This window comes from Elephantulus edwardii, unplaced genomic scaffold (assembly GCF_000299155.1).
Source record: "Elephantulus edwardii isolate Elephantulus edwardi_28Jun2011 unplaced genomic scaffold, EleEdw1.0 scaffold00028, whole genome shotgun sequence".
In the NCBI taxonomy this organism is placed as follows: Eukaryota; Metazoa; Chordata; class Mammalia; order Macroscelidea; family Macroscelididae; genus Elephantulus; species Elephantulus edwardii.
This window is the reverse complement of record NW_006399778.1, coordinates 12,002,861-12,017,098: the sequence shown is the minus strand read 5'-3', so window position 1 is coordinate 12,017,098 and position 14,238 is coordinate 12,002,861. Positions and strand designations below refer to the sequence as shown.

General features: G+C 43.6%; 1 protein-coding gene across 1 annotated transcript in view; it reads left to right on the top strand.

The window, feature by feature from the left end:
• Positions 1-14,238, top strand: part of VWA5B1 (von Willebrand factor A domain containing 5B1) — an 88,098-nt gene that overhangs the window by 46,771 nt on the left and 27,089 nt on the right. Inside the window, 5 exon segments of the mRNA XM_006883674.1 lie at positions 939-1,119; positions 2,521-2,703; positions 5,368-5,375; positions 6,476-6,677; positions 7,055-7,372. Coding sequence (XP_006883736.1) covers positions 939-1,119; positions 2,521-2,703; positions 5,368-5,375; positions 6,476-6,677; positions 7,055-7,372 — 892 coding nt within the window.

Here is a 14,238-nt window from a genome sequence, read left to right as displayed (position 1 = left end):
GAAACAGTCCAAGTGTTCATTAAGAGATGAAAAGATAAAATATTATATATGCATACAATGGAATATTATACAACAACTATAAAGATGAGTTCACCTGGAAAACACTATATCGAGTGAAATAAGTCAGACATGAATAAATGTTACATTATCCTACTCAGATGAACTACTTATCAAGATCAAAGAAGATTACTGGTCACTAGGGCCTAGAGATGGTCAAGACCCTCCACTGCCAACCAGGTTGGTAGTTCTTCTTACTCTGCAGGAGAAAAGACCTGAGGATCTGCCTCTGCAAAGAGGATAGCCTATGAAATACTATGGGGCATTTCTACTTTACTATATGAGGTCAGAATCAACCTGAGGCACCCAGAAACAACAGGAGATAGGAAAAGGGTAGGGCACAATAAAGAGTTGAGGAAAAAGTCAAATCACTTTGAATTTGCCTATTACCATCTAATTAATGAAAATGTAGATTAATTAATTCATTTCTAAGAGAGTATTTGTGCAATGATAGCTTAGTAGTAAGGAGTTGCACTCCTAGCCCAAAGACACATGGTTCGAATCCACCATCTGCTCCATAGGAGAAACATGGGCAAGCTCCTCCATTGTGATTTATAGCCTCTGAAAACCCACTGGAGAATCAGCTGAGTTGGTTCTGACTAGACAGTACACAACAAAAACAAAGTAAATATTTAGCACTTATGAAACAACGAAATAATAAAAATAAGAGAGATAAAAAGACAATTTCATTTGCCAGCTCTCGAACAAAAATTTGCCTAAATTTCCTAGCCAAAATATCATTATTATGCCTCTTTTTTTTTTTCTTCTTCAGCGATGGAGCCATCACCCCCTCTTCTAAACTCCTTTTGCTATGCCCTGGAAGTGAAGTGCTTCCTGACTCCTAGCCTCATCCTCAGCCATGTTTTCTCTCTACTCTCCAGGACAAGAGGCGGCGGTACAGCATGCTCCACTCTCAGGAGTCCAGCAGCTCCGTCTTCTATCAATCACAGGACGAGGGCTCTGGTCCCGAGAGCAGAGACTGCACCAAGAGCTCGCCTGTACCCTCCAGCCTGCAGACCAAAGATGGCCAGCAGTCCAGCAGAGACTCCACCATTAACCCCAGTGAGTATACAGGGAGGCTCTGCTAACCCCACCTTGTACTGAGCACCTACTATGTGCTAAGAACTTTATAAAAACTTTCTCATGGGATATTTAAAACAGCTGCAGAGATAGGTACTCCTATCCATTTCACAGCATATTTTGAAGCACTCTAAGCTTAGAGAGCTCAGGTAGAGTAGGCCATAGAGATTTGCACTAACTGAAAGCACTCTACCAGTTCAAAGCCACCAGTGACGTGGCCAAAGAAGTTGAACAATCTCCTCCTGTGCAATTTACAGCCTTCTGAAAACCCACTGGAAGGTCAGTTGAGTCAGTTCTGAATCAACAGCAGTGAGTTTTTAGTAAGTTTATAATGAAGTTTGAAAGAGGTTATTGTTATTATTGTTGGTTGACATTGAATTGATTCTACTTCATAGAGCCTTTATGTATGAAAGAGAAAGATATTGTCCAGTCCCGTGCCGTCTTCACAATTATTGGTGTATTGTTGGTCCAGTATTATGGCTATTATGTCAATCCATCTCACTGGAAGTTTCTCTCATTTTCACTGACTCTACATTACCAAATATATTCTTCTCTAGCAACAGGTCTTTCTTAATGATGTGTCATGAAGTGTTCCCTATTTTTTCAGCTGTGCTGGAGATAGTGAGGATAGGGCAAGTTTCAGAGCCATAGGGTCATTATGAGTTGTAGTAGACTCTATGGCACATAACAACACAACAACAATGATATGTCCAGATAAGCAAGCAGAACTCTCACCATATGGGCTTCTAAGAAGCATCCTGACCTAGACAGAGTCTAGACTGAGTCCAAAGCTTTTTTATGGTTGTTCATTTCCATCTTAAGGTGGTGACCAATCACTTTCTAATGCTAAGGACTGAGGACAGTTGGCAGCAAAGATAACTCAAAGGTAGACTCTATCCTTCATATCCTTCAGAAGCTTGAGAGAGAGAGGGAGAGAGAATTGACTTTGATTCAGAGATAAAGCAGAATGACAGACACCCTAGAAAGGTGATCTCTGATAGATAGCAGAGCAGAAGGGGCCCCAGAAATGCATATTGAATGGAAGAAATCAACAATGGCTTAGTGGAGAGGAAGTGGGAACAATGGTACATAAGAGATGAAAGAGAGAGGACATCCTAGGCAGCAGACAAGCCTGAGCACAGATAAGAAAATGTGGTACCTAGAAGACATACATGCTTAGCTAGTTTACTCTGAATACAAATATCTAAAAGGAGGAGACAAAAGGTGAGTAGCCAGGAAGATAGGTTCAGATAGCAAGACTTCAAATGTCAGCTGAGCTTCACATACTTCAGCCTGTAAGCCATAGAATTTTCCAAGCAGGAAAGGGACATGCAACTCCCTCTCCTTTTCCCTCCCCGATGGATTCACTGTTACCACCCCCAGATCTGATCCTCTCCCAGCGACGGAGGGCATACAGCACCAACCAGATATCCAGTCCCAAGCCCTCCCCAAGGGCCACCACAGCCAGTGACCCCACAACAGCTGCCAAGAAATACCCACTACGGAAAGCCAAGCTGCAGGACCTTCTCAAACAGACCAGCATGGATGTCCAGCAGTGGCAGGTCAGTTTACTCAAGCTGGATGGGAAGGTAGGGGTGAGTTTGGGAGAGGGCATGGGTGTGGATGACTGCATCTCCTGCTCTAGCTATAAGGACTGATCTGTCCATATCCTACATTGCAAAGTGAACTTTTCCCTTTTCTGGATCTTTATCTCCTTGATCTTCACCACGCCTTTCTAATGTTGATGCCCAACAATGAGCTCACTCATTCTCTATGCACAGATATTTATTGGGAGCCATCCTTAAGCAGAGTATTGTCCTGGGGATTGGCTAACAGATGAAATGCCTAGAGTAATATCTGGTACATAATAAACCAGCATGTTCAACCAGTGATACTAAGTCTATCTCAATCATAGCAACCCCATGAGGTACCATGTGTAGATGTCCTATAAAAGGCCACTCTGCTTTGGTAAGAACGCTGGGCAAGTTGGCATCTCTTCCTATTGTTTTTGTTTTTGTAGTTTTTTAATTGTTTTTGTTGTTATTCTTTAATCCTCTACTTTTCCAAGAATAATGTCTTTTTTTCAAGGACTGATGCCTTCTAACAACATGGCCATGGTATGTGACATGAAGTTTTATCACCTTTGCCTCTAAGAAATACCCTGACTGCACTTCCTCAAAGATATTTGTGGGTTTGTTTTTTTTGCCAATTCATGGCATATTCAATTCCCTTCACCAACACCACAATTCAAGGGCATCAACTCTTCTTCAGTCTTCCTTAGTCATTGTCTAACTTTCCAATTATGTGAAGCAACTTGAAAAGGTCAGACTTGGATCAGGTGCACTGCACCTTAGCCTTTAAACTGACATCCTTGCTTTTTATCATTTTAAAGGGTACTTGACAGCAAATTTGAAGTGCAATCCTTCTTTTGATTTCTTGACTTCTGCTTCCATGAATTGATGCCTTTGAGCTGTGGTGCTGGAGTACAGTATTGAATATACTATAGATTTCTAAAAGAACAAACAGGTTCATCCTGGAGAGGGTGAAACCAGGCTGTTCTTTGGAGGCAAAGATTCTGAATCTTCATCTGACATCCTTTGGGCATGTTGCAAGGAGGGGTCAGTTCTTGGAGGGAGACATTATGCTTGGAAGTTAGAGAGAGAGCACAGGAGGGGAAGACCCTCAATGAGATGGATTGACTCAGTGACTGGAGTAATGAAATAGGTGTGTCAGAAACAATAAGCTTGGCTCAGGATAGAGCGGGAATTAGAGCTGTTGTACATAGGGTCGCTATGAGTCGTAAGTGACTCAACCACACAAAACAACAATTTCCATGTACTGTGATTGTACTCGACTAGACTTGTACTCATCCTTCCTGATGTTGCCAGTGGGTCTAGTAGTGAGAATGTTTGTTATTTTTAATGTTGAGTTACAATCCATACTGAAGGCTGATTTTCATCTTATTCGGTTAAGTGACTCAAGTCGTCTTCACTTTCTGTAAGCAAGACCACAGAAAAAAGATCCGTCAATTTTTGGAATTGAAAACTATTAACTAATTTAATTAGCCTGTGATACATATGGGATTACCTGAGTCAGGACAGACTTGTCAGCAACTACATTTAAAAGGGATTGTGTTGTGTTGTTACAGTTCGATTTGAAGACTTTCCCCCCCTAAATTGGCAGGTGTCTAGACAGTTTGTAGATTTTCACTTTTACAAACAGCATTGCAAGAAATGCTAATTGTTGTTGTTTTGTGCCATTAAGTCAACTATGACTCATATTGACCCTATGAACAATATCTTTGAACCCTGCCTTATCCTGAGCTGATCTCACAGTCTCCAATACACCTGTACTGAAAGTATGTGAAAGTACTCAATGTATTTGAGACAGAATTTCAAACTCCTTGTTTCCAAGGAGCAACCTGGTTTCACTTCACCAGGACAGACTTGTTTGTTCTCTTGGCAGTTCATGGTATGGTCAATATTCTCCAGCATTACAATTCAGACTCAATTATTCTTTTATCTTTAGTGATTGTCCAGCTCTCTGATGCATGTTGTTGTTGTTATGTGCCGTCAAATCGCCTGCGACTCATAGCTACCCTATGTACAACCCTAAACTCCGCTCTGTCCTGTGCCAATAGCACTGTCTCTGACACTCCCATCCCAATTATCCTAGTCACTGAATCAATCCACCTCATAGAGAGCCTTCCGGTCTCTCCTCACAACATGTCCAAAGTATGTTAGACGGAGCCTCAGAATCCTTGCCTCCAAGGAGCCACCCAGTTTAACTCTTTCCAGGACAAATCTGTTTGTTTTCCTAGCAGTCCATGGTATTCTCAATACTCCTCTCCAGCACCACAGCTCAAAGGCATCAATTCTCCTTCTATCCTCCTTGGTCATTGTCCAACTCTCTGATGCATAACAGGTGATTGTGAAGACCATGGCCTGTATCAGATGCACCTTAGTCTCCAAAAAGATACCATTGCTCTTCAGCACTCTGGAGAGGTCCCCAACAGCAGACTTTCCCATGGCAATGCGCCTTTTAATTTCCTGGCTGCTGGTGCCAAGACTGTTGACTATGGAGCCAAGCAAACTAAAGCTGTGTACAATCTCAATCTCTTCACCATCCATCCTGATGCTGCCAATTGGTCCAGTGGTGAGAATCTTTGTCTTCTTGACATTGAGCTTCAATCCATATTGTAGGCTGCAGTCCTTGACACTCTGCAGCAAGCACTTCAGGTCCTACTTGGTTTCAGCAAGCAAGGTTATGTCATCTGCATAACGTAGGTTGCTGATGAGTCTCCAATTCTGATGCTACATTCCTCCTCATAAAATCCAACTTCCCAAGTGATGTTTCACATATAGATTGAAAACATATGGAGACAGGATGTATCCCTGGTGCACTTCCTTCCTGATTTTGAACCATGCAGTGTTTCCTTGCTCTGTTCTGATGATTGCTTCCTGGTCCAAGTATGGGTTTCGCATAAGCACAACCAAGTATTCTGTGATTCCCATTCTCCTCAAGATTAGTCACAATTTGTGGCTGCACACAGTCAAATGCCTTTGTATAGTCAATGCTGGATCTATTCAATTTAATGGTGAGACTAATGGACCCCCTTCTGGCTAGGCTAACATACTCTATTCACATATTACTCCTACGCATCCACAAGGCAAAATCAGTCAATGTCTAGGGAAGCCATTTTGAACAATGAATCCTTAACAGCACAATGTTGTTGTTGCGTATCTGGAGTTGGAATTGACCCATAGCTGACTCTCTAGTGGATTTTCAGAGGCAATAATTCTCATGGGAGATTATTGCCCATGTCACTCTCTCTTGGAGCAGCTAGTAGATTCGAACTACATACCTTTGGGTTCGCAGCGCAATTCTTTACCTCTAAGCCACCAGAGCTCCACATTTAAATACGTAACTATTTAAGAGAATTTGTTCTTGAAAACAATTTATTCTAATTTTGTAAATAATCTCGTAGAAAAAATAAAAATGAGACAAAATTCTAGATTATATTTTCAGCACAGAAGATCTAAGCATGGCATTATGAAAAGGCATAAGGGAAAAGAGTAATAATTTTAACTACATACCCATAGACACAAAATTTTAAACATCATGGGGGGTGGAATGTGAGTTCAGAATCCATGGTTTGGAGATTATACACAGTTTGAGATCGTTGTACTGATATTTCTCATGGGTAAGGAAAATGAACAGAGTGCCTGAGCTCCCCAGGAAGGCCTGTGGTACCCAGGAAAAGAGCTGGGGCTAAGGGCTGGGGGTAGATAGGGGAGAGTTGCAGACACTGGACTCAGCTTCCCTCTTCCCCTCATAGCCCTTGCTGAACAGTGGCCAGAACATCGGCCAGAGCTCCAAAATCCAGGGTCCAGGCTCTCGCAGACCCTCTCTGCTGCCCCAAGCCTTCCAGCCCATCCTGCCTTCCAGCCAAGAACCCCAAAACTGGAACTCCTTCAGGGAACTGAATCTCGGGTCCAGTTTGACGTTTCCCTCAGACCACCGTAGCCCTGGGGACCTAGGTAAGTGCCTGGAGGGCCAAGATTATGACTGGGGGGGAGGGAAGAGCTGACCTCCGCACAGCTGCAGATGACAGGCCCAGATGACAGACAATATGCTCCCGTGTTCCCTTGGAGGTGTGCTGTGGCCAGTCTCTCACTGACCACCTTATCAATCTCAGTCAATATGGCCTGTGAAGACTGCATTCTGCGCTACCGGATGTCTCCCCTCACCCTGTCTGGACCCCTCTGGTGATTGGCTTCCTGGGTTATAGACCTCCCTTTCCATGGAGTGAGAAGGCTGGCCTTCGCAATGCCTGATCCATGAAGAGATAATATGCCCAGAGGCCTGGTCATCTGTCTCCATGTTCTGTGCATGGTCCTTGTCCCTCCATCCACAGAGCCCTCTCAGCATCCCTCCTCTGCCTTTGAGACAGAGACGTCCTCGGACTGGGAGCCCCCGGCTGAGCCCGAGGAGAGGGTGAGTCCCGACAGACCAGCCACCCCAGGCATCGTGCTGGGCAAAGCAGTGGTCTCGGGCCTGCAGGATAGCCAACGACTGCAGTGGGAGGTGAGTTTCGAGCTGGGGCCTCCCGGTCCGGAGCAGAGAGGCGCACAAGACGCAGATTTATGGAGCGAAACCTTCCACCACCTGGCGGCCCGCGCCATCATCCGTGACTTTGAGCAGCTGGCGGAGCGCGAGGGCGAGATTGAGCAAGGTGAGTGCGGCAGGCTCCCCTCGCTGCTCCCCACCCCTTGCCGTCCCATTCATTGCCAAAGGCGGAGCGTGGGGGTGCTCACCACACCGGGAACGCCCCTTCCCACAACCTTGCCCTGCCCCATGATCCTCACACCCCTACTGCTCCTGGGATCCGCCCTCTGGCCCCTGCAGCTGGGCTGCCTCCTCCACCTCATTCTCCCCATCCTAACCTCGACCCCCAAGATCCTCCCCCCATCCTCCTGCCCACCCCCACGGCTGTCCCCCTCCCCACAGACCCATCCTATGTTCCACCCCCACCCCTCTCTTTCCAAGGCCTCCACATGACCCCTGACCCCAGCCCAGTTCCAAGCTCCAATGTCTGTCTTTCCACTCCCTTCCCACCCAGTAGCCCTCCTCCCTTCCTCTTCCTTTCTCTAGGTCTCTCTCCCCCTCACCTAGCGCCTGGCACTGGAACAATAGAGACAGCTATGCCCTGTTCCCAGTCGCCTAGCTGCTCACCCATTCAGTAACACCCATTGTTTGCTGCTAATGGTGTGGGCCCGGCTCTCCCACTGTACCTTGTACAGAGCAGTGAACTTCACTGTGCCTGACCTTATCCTGAGTACTTGACGTAGACTAGTTGGGGAGCAGACATTACAACAACATTCACTTAAAGAAATAATTGAGTATCTTTGTCTTGAGAGCTGGCTGCCCTCATGTAGCTGTTTGAGAAATCATCTGCTAACTGAAAACGTGGCAGTTCAAGTCTGCTTCTTGGGGAAAGATGTGACATTCAGCTTCCAAAAAAGATTTACAACCTAGGAAAAAACCTTATGAGGCTGCTGTGAGTTAGAATTGATTGACTGGATGGGTTAAAAGGTTTGAGACCTACCTGGATGTGGGAGATTGTGTAACACGGTGGCAAGACCTGCGTTGGTCTAGAAATTGGTAATATGTGAGATGGAGCGCATTTGAAAAATACATAGATTTCAATTTTATAGGTCCCTGGGCAGCACAAACCGTTGAAGGCTTAGCTCTTAGCTGAAAAGTTGGAACCCACCCAGAGACACTTGGGAAGATGCTTTTGAAATGTCACGTCATTAAAAACCCAATGAAGTCATTCTACCCTGCACCCAAAGGGTGACTATAAATAGAAATCTACCCAACTACAACTAATGACAACATTAATAGTGTCACCTGCCTTCACATGGACTCCATTGTGACAACAGAAAGAGACTTTGCCCAGCCTGGCACCATCTTTCACTGTCCACAGATCTGGTGATGTGCTATTATTTCCCACGGAGGGTCTCCCTCACACTCACTAGCCTTCTACTTTACTAAACGTGATGTCCAAAGTGGTCTAAACATGATGTCTAGAGCGGTCACTTCCTCCTTATGACATGTCCAAAGCAAACAAGTTAGACAAAAAAAATTGTGATCCATAAAATTTTCAATGGCCAATGAGCTGTATAAAGAACATGACAATTAGCCCAAAGGACACATGGAGTATATGAACTCCACTGCTTTGAGATCTGACAGCTTCGTGGTAAGGAATTGCAACACCAACCCAAAGTTGCATGTTTCAAATCCACCTCTGCTCTGTGGGAGAAAGATGTGCTTTCTCCTCGCATGAGATTTACTGCCTCTGGAAACCCACTGAAGGGTCAGTCACCTGTGAGTCACTTCCAACTCGATGGTGCTCAACTACCACCTCCAGATCAGAACAGGATGGTTCTCAGCTGCCAGTGCTGACCACGCTGAAAGGAATCACAATAAAGGGTCTTAGGCCAAATGCTGAAGAAAAGTGTGGAACAAAGCTTTTTTTTTTTTAAAGGCCTGGTTTGTTGGTCTAACAGAGGCTAGTAGAGCCCTCAAGTCTAAGCCATTGAGCCTAGAATTAAACATACCCCTGTGGCTCAACTTTAGATAAACAATTGTTGTTGTTTTTGTTAGGTGCCATTTAGTCGAGTATGACTCATAGCAACCCTATGAACAAAAGATCTGAGCCCTGTTCTATCCTCACACTTCCTAATACACAAGAGCCCATTGCAGCAGTCACTGTGTCAGTCCATCTGGCTGAGGGTCTTCCTCTCCTTCACCGACCCTCTATCCTTCCCAGCATCGTGTCCTTCTCCAAGGAACAGACCCCTCCTAGCCACATGCCCAAATCCTCATCATTCTTGCCCCCAAAAAGCACTCCAGCTACACCATCATAAGCTAAACTGTAACACTGAGAAGGTACTCCCTCCTTAAAACAGCCCATCATATGAGATCATAAAGGCAATATTCCCCTCAGAAGTCACATAGGAATAGAAGGATGAGGGAAAATATGAATCACAAGGATAAGGTGGGAAGAGAGTTAGCACAATATGGGACAATAATTCAAGCCATGAAGCAAAATCTGCATGAATAATTGAATGGAAAACCAATTGTATGTAAACTTTCACTCAAATAACTTAAAAATTACATATTCATTGCTATTGAGTTAGAATAGACTCCTAGCTTATCTTTCTGGGGAAAAAAATTTTAAAAAAAAGAAGATAGCCTAGGGTTGGAGGAAGACTCAGTAGCAACCAGTGATACACAGATGATACAATCTTGCTAAAATGAAGACTTGAAGCACTTACTGATGAAGATCACAGACTATATATACATACATATATATATATATATATATCCTTCAGCATGGATTATATCTCAGAGTAAAACCCCTCATCATTGGGTCAAGAATAAATGGAGAAAAGCTGAAGTTGTCAAGTATTTCCTTTTACCTGGCCCTACAATCAATGTCCATGGAAGCAACAGTCAAGACATCAAATGACATATTGCACTGAAGAGTGCTAACAAGCAACAGTGTCATTTTAAGGACTGTGTGCTTGACTCAAGCCAATCACCTCATATGTGTGTTACACAGCCTTGCTTGCTGAAGCTGAGAAGGACCTGAAATACTTGCTGCAGAAGGTCAAGGACTGTAGTCTTTAATATAGAGTGAAGTTCAACATCAAGAAGACAAAGATTCTCACCACTGGGCCAATTGGCAGCACCATGATGGATGGAGAAGAGATTGACGTTAACAGTTACAGCTTGCTCAGCTCCACAATCAACACTCTTGGCACCAGCAGTCAGAAAATCAAAAGACGTCTTGCACCAGGTAAATTTGCAGTCAGGAAGCCTTCAAGAGTACTGAGAAGTAATATGTCAGTCTAGAGATTAAGGTGTGCCTGATTCAGGCCATAGTCTTTGCAAATTATTTGCTAAGCATCAGAGAGCTAGACAATGACTAAGGACGACAGAAGAATTGATACCTTTGAGTTGTGCTGTGGGAGAAGGTTCTTGAATGGACAATGGACCACTAAGAAAACAAACTAAGAAGCTCTATCTCACATACTTTGGGCAGGTGACCATGAGAGACTGGTCCTTGGAGAAGGATATCATGCTCAGAAGGTTGGAGGGACAGTGCATGAGAGGAAGACCCTGGGTGATACAGTTAGAAGGACAATGGAGGTAGGTGTGTCGGAATTAGTGACACTGGCTCAGAGCAGAGCAGGACAGAGCAGGCTGCAGAGCTGTTGTACATAGGATCACTATGAGTCACAGAAAACTTGACAGCACATAACAACATATGCGTGTAAAAGTTGGGTACTGAATAGAATATGTAACACTGAAGAGAAACTGATGATTCTGAATTTTGGTGTTGATGAAGAATATTGAATATATTGTAGACTGTCAAAAGAACAAACAAATCTGTCTTGGAAGAAATGCAGCCAGAATATTCCTTAGAAGCAAGAATGAGGAGACTTGTCAGGAAGGACAAGACCCTGGTGAAGGACATCATGCTTGATGTGGCAGAGGGTAATTGAAAAAGAAGGAAAGCCTTCGCAAGGTGGATTGCCATAGTGGCTACAGCGGTGGGGTCAAGCACAGAAGTGAGGACAGTGTTTCATTCTGTTTTACGTAGGATGATGATGAATCTGAACCAACTCGTTGGCCCTTACCAACAATGTTTGGAGGTCGATCACTAGGTCTTTCTCCTTAGTTTGTCATAGTCTAGAACTTCCTGTCCACATGTGGGTGACCCCACTAGTATTGGAAATACTGGTTGACATAGCTTTCAGCGTATCAGCAACACGCAAGCTATCACAGTATGACAGACTGACAGATGAGTGGTGGGAAAAGATAAGTAGGTAGATGATAGATAGATAGATAGATAGATAGATAGATAGATAGATAGATAGATAGATAGATAGATAATGACATTTTATAGTGTTAAATGTTTAGTCTTATTTGTAAAAAAATATGTTGTATATATATTGTTGTTACATAACTTTGAGTCACCTTCAACTCATAATGACCCTATGCACAGCTTGAAGCCTGCCCTTGTCCTGAGCCAGTCTCACTGATTCCCACACACCTACCCCCAATTGCCCCAGTTACTGTATCAATTCATTTCATCCAGAGTCTTCCTCTTCTGAACTGTCTCTCTACATCAAGCATGATGTCCTTCTCCAAGGACCAGTCTCTCCTGGCCATGTGCCCAAATCATGTGAGACAGCTTCAAAATCCTAGCCTCCAAAAAGAAACTTGGTTTCACCCTCTCTGAGACAGACATATTTGTTTCCTTGGTGGTCCTTGGTATATGCAAGACTCTTCTCCAGCACCACAACTTGAAGGCATTAATTCCTCTTCTGTCATTCTTAGTTATTGTCCAGCTCTCTGAAGCATAACAAGTAATTGTGAAGACTTTGGCCTTAATTAGGTGCACTTTAGTCTCATACTGACATTGTTGCTCTTCAGCACTCTGGAGAGTGCCCTGACAACAGATTTTCCCTATGCAATTCATCTTTTGATTTCCTGACTGCTAGTGCTATGAGTGTTGATTGTGGAGCCGAGCAAACTGCATTTGTTAACAACTTCAATCTCTTCTCCATCTATCATGATGCTGCCAATTGGCCCGGTAGTGAGAATCTTTGTTTGCTTGATGTTGAACTTCAATTCATATTGAAGATTGCAGTCCTTAACCTTTTGTAGCAAATGCCTCAGATCCTCCTCAGTTTCAGCAAAGTTGTGTCATATGCATAATGTAGGTTGTTGATGAGTCTACCTCCAATCCTGATGCCGCATTTCCTCCTCATAAAGCCCAGCTTCCTGAATGTTCTGTTCTGAATATAGATTGAAAAGGTATAGAGAGACAGGACACATCTCTGACACATTCCTTTCCCAATTTTTAACCATGTAGTGTTTCCTTGTTCTGTTCTGAAGACTGCTTCCTGGTCCAAGTTTAGGTTTTGCATAAACACAATCAAGTGTTCTGGTATTCCCATTTTTCTCAAGGTTAGCCACAATTTGTTTTGATCCACAGAGTCAAATGCCTTCACATCGTCAATGAAACAGATATTCCTCTGATACTCTTTGCTTTCTGTCAAGATCTATCTGACATTGGCAATGATGTCTCTAGTGCTACAACCTCTTCTAAACCCAGCTTGTATTTCTGGTAGTTCTCTGTTAATGTATATTCCAGTTGTGTCTGGATAGTCTTCAGCAGGATTTTGCTTGTGTGTGATATTAATGATACTGTTTGATAATTTCCACAGTCACCTTTTTTTGGAATGGGAATAAATAAGGATCTCTTCCAGTCAATTGGCCAAGTAGTAGAAATCCTTCAGATTTCTTGGCACAACTTGGCGAGCACATCCAGGGCAGAATCTGTTTCTTAAAATATGTCAATTGGTGTTCCATTAATTCCTGGAGCTTTATTTTTTGCCAAGTCCTACAGAGCAGCCTGAACTTCCTCCTTCATCACCATTGCCTCTTGCTCATATGTTGTTTCTTGAAATTCTTCTGTATCAGCCTGTAAAGTTTTTTCCTTTCACCCAACTAGGAGGCTTAAGTTAGGGGATATGGTTTTTAAATCAAAAGCATACTTCCGCCTCCCCCCCCCTGTTCAGAGGTACTTTGGTACTATGCAAAACTTCCACAACTTCCCCTAACCCAAGCCTCCTAGTTGGGTGAAAGGAAAAAACTTTACAGGTCCCAACAAAGGAGTCAAGTAAAAGTGCCTCCCCTTGGCAGAGGCACTTAGGTCTGTGCACTTGCCCTCACCTCTCCACCAGAGGGTCTCCCAACCATTAAAGGAGCTCACTATCCACTGCCAGCGTCTCCCCTTCCCACGCACTCCTCCTACACCTTTTTCTCACTGAGCTCCCCAGTAGGCATCCCATCCTATAACCAGACTCTGGGAGAGCTCCCAGCCCACTGCCAACACAGAAGGTGACACCATAAGTGTCTCCTGCAGGCCCAACACAGCCCTCTGCTGCCCTCTTACTGAGTCTGGAGGCTCTCCCTCCTATCTATTATTTTTATATCCTATATATTTTTTTCCATAAACATCTCACTTTAAAGCTTACCAAGCACTTAACCAACCTTCATCGCCTTGGCTGTAAGAAAAATAGCAAACCAAGAAATGGTTTACCTATATAATGAGAAAAATCGAGGATTTTGCTCAGTCTTGAATCTTGCTCTCAGGTCCATTACTGGTTTGCTGTGTGACTCTACATCTCATGCTTCCTGTCTAATTTTCAATCTTCTCAGCCATTAAATTGGACCAGGTCTGTAGTCCTTGCCTGTCAGTCAGGGGACATGTGAGGTCTCATAGCAAAATTTTCATCACACAGCTGCAATATGAAAAGTAAATAATCAAACACAGACCACACAGGTGTGTGTGTGTGTGTGTGTGTGTGTGTGTGTAGGTGAGTGACAAAGCTGTATTTTATTCTAAGATAGCATTATCTAATTTCTATTAAAATATCTTTTATTTTGTGAAATGATCATAGAGTTAATGACGGTTCTTAATTTTTTTATTAATTAATTTATTTATTTTTCATTTCA